This window comes from Pinus tabuliformis, chromosome 8 (assembly GCF_031772625.1).
Source record: "Pinus tabuliformis cultivar Carrire ecotype Pingquan chromosome 8, CPIR1, whole genome shotgun sequence".
Lineage (NCBI taxonomy): Eukaryota > Viridiplantae > Streptophyta > Pinopsida > Pinales > Pinaceae > Pinus > Pinus tabuliformis.
This window is the reverse complement of record NC_142294.1, coordinates 1,804,448,475-1,804,456,207: the sequence shown is the minus strand read 5'-3', so window position 1 is coordinate 1,804,456,207 and position 7,733 is coordinate 1,804,448,475. Positions and strand designations below refer to the sequence as shown.

General features: G+C 39.0%; 1 protein-coding gene across 1 annotated transcript; it reads left to right on the top strand.

Moving 5' to 3' along the window:
• Nucleotides 1-5,792: 5,792 nt before the first annotated feature.
• LOC149243446 (21 kDa protein-like) lies at nt 5,793-6,458 on the top strand. Its single transcript, XM_089371215.1, has one exon. It carries the CDS (start codon nt 5,793-5,795, stop codon nt 6,456-6,458), a length of 666 nt encoding a protein of 221 aa, XP_089227341.1.
• The last annotated feature ends 1,275 nt before the right edge of the window (nt 6,459-7,733 follow it).

Here is a 7,733-nt window from a genome sequence, read left to right as displayed (position 1 = left end):
GTACGTATTTTCCTTCGATGTATCATGGAATAAAAGTAACAAGCTCATCGTAGAGAGGCAAGATGACAAATAACCAAGTACTGATAGTTGTACAAGCCCTTTGTACTTCACCCAGCCCATTTCAAGAGTCATACATGGTTTCATGCCAACTAACCTACGAATGAAACAAGAAAATGAACTAATCAATCAACAAAGAAAAACAAGAGAAGAAAAATGAAAGCGAAGCAAGTAAACAAATGAGCAAACAAATAAACAAGCAAACAAAGAATGTAAGCAAACAATCATGCAAGCAAACAACTAAAATCAAACACTACTCCTACTCCTACACTAACAGTGCATGGGCCTGATCACGTGAAGTGATACTTCCAATGCAGCCACCGATGCATTAGTAGACCCATGTGGGTGAAGGCTTGGTCCGCGAGTAACCCAGTTGTGCGGACCATCATACAAGAAAGATATAATAGTGAAGACATCCACACTTTGTGTTTCAAAGTGCCCACTGGACATAAGTGAGTGTATGTGCATGACGGACAATCCGTGCACTTATCATGGTGTTATGTGACACTACATGAAACTTTGAAGCAAAAGCACACTCTTGACTGAGACATGCAAGTGAACAAAAGAAACAAAGATAACTTGCGTCGCAAATGAGTGCTTGCAATGTAAGACTCCTCCAATGCATGAGCAATGGGATCGTGTAGTTCAAGTGGAGGAAGTGTGATCTGTGTGTGAGATGGATCTTCAATGCATACAAATGAGTGATGAGGAGCCTTGGGTGATTCAACAATTTCATGTTTGGAAGTGAGATTAACCTCAAGAGAGCAAGGGCCTGACATAACAATTAGCTCGGGCTGAAGTGCCTTGACAGTCTTAGGTGTCTCATCTTCATCATTAGGTGATAATCATAAATCGGTGGCTTTGAAAGATCAATTGCAATAGATTCGTGATCATGATCAAAATTAGAAGCAAATGGATCACGACCGCCATGATCAGAAAAATAAATGAATTCTTTGGCATCCTCATGATCATATAAATCAAATAGAGGGGTAGATGAAAATAAAACGAACTCATCCTTTGTGTTTTCGGAAAAGACAGATGAAGGATCAAGTGGATCTTCAATGAATAAATTAACCTCTTCATCGTTGAATGATGGACTAGCATCTAGTGAGTCCTGCAAGTGATCAAAAATGGAGACACACATAGAAAATCATAGATGGCAAGTTCACCAAATAAGCTAGGAAGGAATGGAGGGGGCTCGAACAGAAGGGAGTCATCCTTCGCCAAGTGTTGATGTTCAAGCTCCCACTGATACTCTTCATGAATGACGGTGCATGTTGGTTGTGCGACACCAACTCCATCAGTGGGTTGTTCCTCGTTCACAACAAGTGAAGAGTCCAGAATGGATGAACACAAGATAGCTTCATCCGAAGGAATACCTGAGTGCAAAGACGTAGGTTGAAGAAAATAATGCATATGGGAACTCAAAGGACTTACAACCAACTCTGCGCGAAAATTGAGCGGAGTGATGTTGGGAGGGTGTGAAGAATGAACAAATGTGCGAAAATGATCCTCAACATCACTGGGTGATGGTGGAACTATTGAATGAAAGGGAGGCGGACAGTCCATTGAGACAGTTCCTTCTCCCAAATGGGATTGCATAGTTCCATCAAAGAAGAAGGTTAAGCGAGGCTTGACATCAAGCTTTCTATTGGGATAGGAAAATTTCTTAAGAAAATACTTGAACTGGTCCTAGAGATAAGAAAACTTCATCTGGCTTCTCGGAGCTTGAAACTGCAAGTCACGGAAGCACTACCAAAAATCAATAACAGATTCATGCAAAGCCCTCCGTTATTGTAATAGTTTTTGGTCATGATGTTCTGGATCAAAATGATGGAATGTGTCTTCAATAAGATCACAAAAGTTCTCACATGAGTGCACGGTGTAAGCCAGTAGGCTGAGCACCCAACGAAATGGAGATTCGCGAAGCGTGAATGCAAGTAGTAGACCAGCCTGTTCGTCAGTAAATTCATCTTCCTCATAAATCATGGAAAGAAAGCTATGTAAGTGCTCAGGCCAAGCCACTTCGCCTTCACCATCATACGTGTGAGTGGAAAAGATATTGAAAAGCTTCCCCGAGATGGAGACATCTTCATGATTCAAAAAACACCTCGGGGGAAGAAGAATGCAAGACTCCATGAAAGATATGCAAAGGTTCAAAACTGGATGAGAGGACACTGCTTGTCATCAGGCCCTCCTTCTAGTGCTAGAAATGTTGACGGTGCTGGACCCACCAACATGTCAAGGGGATCTCCCCGGTAAGAAGTCCCAATTAAACCTCAAACCATTTGGTGTAGGAGTCCCAGCAGTGGGTCGTAAGGTAATGCCTTGACCGCGATGTCGCACAGAGGAAAGTAAGATAACTCTGTCAGTAACAAGGGTGTGACTGATGCAGTGAGTCAAGGAATGAGTATGAGAGGTTAATCTCAATCATGCATTAATCTATACTTTAACACATTAATAAAAAAATATTAATACATAACTATATATAAATATACTTATACATAGAAATAACTATACATAGACATAACTATACAGTAACGTATATATATTTATGAATTTATAGGCATTAGTTAATTTATCAACATTAGCTAGTTTATCAACATTAGTAGACATTTATGCAATCATTAGTAAACAAAGAGTTGAAATTAGAATGTGAAAAAAATTTGTCATCATAGAGTGATGAACAAAAAATGGTGTCACATTATGATGTTGCAGTGTGGTGAATAAAAAATGATTTCACAATGTGAAGAATAACAAACAATGTTGCAATGTGAGGAACAAACAAGTGGTTTATGATCTCTGGTGTGTGTGTGCGTGTGTATGGATGAGTTTCTACATGGTTGATTGGTGCAAGTACTAGGCTTATGCTAGTGAGATGATACTTGACTTTTGCATTGGTTGCAAACCTTGACTTGGTGGTTGTATATGTTAGTGCAGGTTTTTGGCTCGTGTGTAGATGCCTTGGCAGTATGTGGAGCTGCTACACCTTGTTGATAGTATTGGAGACTTTCAAGTCATGTTTATGGTACTATGTGTGTGTATTGATGGTTCTCAGCTAGTATGATCAGTTGCATGGTATTACAAGGTCTACCTTTGATGGTTGCAGATGTTAGACTAGATGTGGTGAAGTTTAATGGCTTGAGTGTTGAACCAGTTGATGGATGGCATCTAAGTCAACCTAGTTTGACTTGTGATGATGATGGAGTTGTTACAGTGGATTTCTTAAGTGTTGTAGAGGCTATAGTGGCTTCCTGAGGATGTTTTGATGATGATCAACTAGTGGAGCAAGTTTGGGAAGAATTTGAGCAAATGAAAAGTGATTTTAGTCATCCTCTGCCATAATCACTTACATGACAGTGTTGTGGAAGTGACTGAAAGCTCAAGTCATTGGCAGGAAGGCTTATGGGAGCGACTAAAAGCTCTAGTCGCTGGTAAGAAGGCCTATGGGAGTGACTGAGGATTTCCAGTTTCATGAAACCTGAGTTGTGGGTGCGACCATGGTTTTTCACTAAAATTCCGTCGTATTGCTCGTGCTCATAAGATGTTTATTTGTTTTTCTAGCTTGTCTTGTTTGGGAATCATCATGTAAAGGTTGGAAAAAGGTTATTGTGCTTCTAGAAGATGGATATTCATTAGTAAATGAAGTTGGTGGCTTGATTGAGTCATGAATCAATGAACCAAACCACTTCCAGAGTATGAACATAGGTCCACTACAAAATTGGAATTAATTGTTTTATCATTACAAAAGATTACAAATAGATGGAGATCATGAGACTATTTGGTTGGTTCACTTAGGAAGTAAGTGGGATGATGGTGTGACCTTGGAGAGTGTGAGTGAGTGAAGAGTGGTGTGTGCAAACTGTGCAGGGATTTATGCAGAATATCTTCAGCAGATCGCAATGGTAGAAGATGGAAGCAAAACTATGATTCAACCAAGATTATATGCGGTAGTATGGTAATAGAGTAGGAAGGATTTTAGATCATTTCCTTCATACTTTCTTATCATGTTTTCATCCTATTATCTTTTATGTATGTTGTATGTATTGTTGACGGTTTTGTTGCAATGATTGTGTGAGTTGTGTAGATTAGAAAAGAATGGCATATCAACGGGTTAGAGTTGTAGTCATATCTTGAGATTTGAGAAAAAAAAATGTCGTGTGGGTTTTCGAATATAGAATTTCAAGGTCTCTCAGTGTGGAAAATTTGTAAGTTTTAGTAAGGGTGAAAGAAATATTAGAAAATAATATATAAAAAATTGTATTTTTTAATTCAAAATTTCTATTGGTTTTTAAAGAGAAAGTTGAACGAAAGGTATATGTTTTTATTTTTATTCTTATTTTTAGTAGTGAGTTGAGATTGAGATTGGATTCATCTTAAATATTAATTAATTGGATAAAATAAATATTTGGCATCGAAATTATTTATCATGTTTTATAAAAAAAAATATTGATTTTTTTTTTAATATTGTAATATTCTGTTATTTAACATGTGTTTCTAAACTCATGAACTATATAGATTAAACATGTTATATAACTTTTTGTAATCTAACAAATTAATTAAAAAAATAAACTTAAAAAAAAAATACATTTAACATAACTTCATATTTATTAATGGCTAGCCCAACTATATATATAAATGGCTGATAAAAGTATATCATCCTCAAAACGCTTATGTACCATTCAATATATTAATTATTTAATTTATATAAAACTGAGAATTTTAACAAATAAGAATGTGTCATTTAATGTGTTAATTAAATAGATAAGAATTTGTAACCGAATGGAAATAAGAAACACATTAAATAGCTAAGAATGTGTAACAAAATAGAAATAAGAAACACAGAAATAAAAAACACATTAAATAGCTGAAAAATTGTAACAGAATAGAAATAAAAATGACAAATATAGTGTGTAAACTTTGAAAAGAAACAAATTATTAAATATAAACCATCTATACACTCTTTATTTTTTAAAGAATAAAAAATCTATAATCCCTATTCTTTAATAAACACCAAGCTTATCTGGTTAAAGATCCATTTTTGTATCGTTTACTACCATCCTATTTACAGAATCTTTATGTATTTATCAAAATGTATGGATTTTTTTTTCAATCCCATAAATCGCGCTTAGAATAACTGGAATGTCAATTGTACATAATCCTGATCAAAATTGGACGTCACAATGGGATAGTCTTCATCCGAATTGGACGTCACAATTTGTCAAATGCATGAATCCTGTTAAATGCATAGATCAACTTATCAATATTTTCTAAACGTTAATGGTATTCTCGAATTATTTATTTCATGAACTTATCGCCTCACAAAAAGAATAGGAAGCGTCGCAACATCTTAACGCCTTATACCGACGACTTTATTCTGTCCGAATTGGTGAAGCAAATATTCGACTAAGTTCACTTACTACGGCCGTACTATTTCCAAAATCTTATATTTATTAAAATGCATGGACCGTGTTGCTATATATATGGATTATATTTATTAAAATGCATGGACCGTGTTGCTATATATATGGATTTATCTATTGATTAGAATGCATTATATATATATATATATATATATATCGATTTACACAGTTTGTAAGCGTCAATGGTATTCTCATATTCTTTATTTCATGAACTTAGCAATCTCTGCTCTAATCTAATATCCGAGTTCTGAAAAAAATATCGGCAATCTTGCAGTTAAGTTCTGTAATTCTAGAGCTCTGAATTGGTTGAAGATGTCGAGGCCTTACAACAATGTGCACGTTGACGTCTATGAACGCGAAAAGAAAAAATGCAGCACCAAATTTTTGGTAACCGACATTACGTCAAGTTTACTGTTTGCTGTGATCGTGCTGTTAACGATCGAACCTTCCGTTTGCTCTAGAGATGGCCGACTCTTTGATCACTCCATGGTTGTCAAGTCGGCTTGCAGGCAGACTCGATACCCCGCTCGCTGTGTCTCGTCGATGATTTCCTATACCGGAAATCAAACGGCAACGCCTCGCGGTTTGATGTACGTGGCGATGAGGGTGAGCATGGAACGGGCATGGAAAGCCCACGACATGGCGTTCAGTCTGCGAAATAAGCAAATGAATAGCAGAGAACGTGCTTCGTGGCGAGACTGTGTGAAGCACTTTGAAGCCACAGCTGAGCATATCAACGTTTGTTTCAGCAATAACTACGAGGAAAAAGATATCCCAACCTGGCTGAGCGCAGCTTTGACAAGCCTGGACACATGCATCAGTGGCTTTCGCGACATGAATTTGTCTGCTACGAATCCTATAAGAGCTCTCATAGCGTCGACCGCTGTCAATGTGTCGGAATTAGTGAGCAACTCGCTTTCCATGTACAATCTTCATACCGGATCGAACAAACGACGCCTGTTGTCTACATACCATTGAAGAATTTGCCGCAACATAAAACCTATAAAGAAAACAGATGAGTACTCCAGGTGCAGACCGAATTTGAGGGGCGAGGTCATGATATTCTATCGTCTGCAACTTCATTGACAAAACAACACTGAACAGGGAATCAATATGCAAAAGAGCGGGCCGGCCTTTTTGAAAATATTTGAAATGACCGCGGGAGATACAGCTATGCATTTTTTCCGGTTGACGGAGCTCTGAAGGAATTCGAATGTGGTTGCTGAAATATGGATGAGCGCTGAATTTTGGGCGCTTGAATTCAAATTTGAATTCGAATTCAAATGGGCTCGTTATTTGAATAACATTAATGCCGTGATTACTTGCATTGATTACGCTGAACCGTGGAGCCTCCCGGAGTTGGAGTGACGGAGCTGACAGAAAATGCATGTACATAGGTCATGGTATCATGCATGGATATGGGTCCAAAACATGCATCCAAAACTGTCGTTACGGTGCTGCCGCTGTCAGAGGGTGTACCTCCATAGCATTAACTTTGCTATGGAGGTGGAAATAGGAACTGCCCAACAATACCCACTCTGCCGTCGGCCTTGGGATGGGCAATTCAGCGCATGTCTTCATTAAATCTTTCTGCCAAATGGGAAGGTTTGCAAATTCGTACCTGATCCCACCGCAGCGATCTTTATGATGCCGTTCCTTTCGTCCCCAGATCATTATGTGAAGGGTGCTAAAAGGTCCTGTCGCACCCCATGGCCTCATCATTATCCTGGCGAGTGATGGCTGCCAGCTCAGCCCAGCGTGGATCCTCATAGATCGAGCTCCAACTACCATCCAACACCCGAGCTGAATCAGCAGTGGCCCAATTGGCTAGATAATCTGCCGCGCGATTGCCACGACGTAAGACATGGGTAAGTGTTATATAATCTATCTTCCTCACCTGTTCCTCAATATCCTGGATAATAGCAGCCACCCGCCAGCTCTTGGCGACGTGATCCCATGGTTTTCCCCGCTGCAGTTTCCGCAGCATATCAATGACGATTTGGGAATCACCTTCTACAACCAGATTGTGATATCCGTTCCTCACCGCAATGCGAAGGCCATGGTAAACCCCCCAGAGCTCCGCCTCGTTATTGGACATCTCCCCTCCCCATTCCGCATATGCCCAACGCGACCTCCCTCGGCTATCGCGGAAAATCCCACCCCAGCCTGCCTCCCCAGGATTACCCTTGGAGGCACCGTCGAAGGACAGCTTAATTTGCTGCTCATCTGGGAGGCGAAAGAAGTTGGGGCTCT

Coding starts and splice junctions, on each gene's coding strand:
- LOC149243446 (XM_089371215.1), top strand. CDS start 5,793: ATGTCGAGGCCTTACAACAATGTGCACGTTGACGTCTATGAACGCGAA.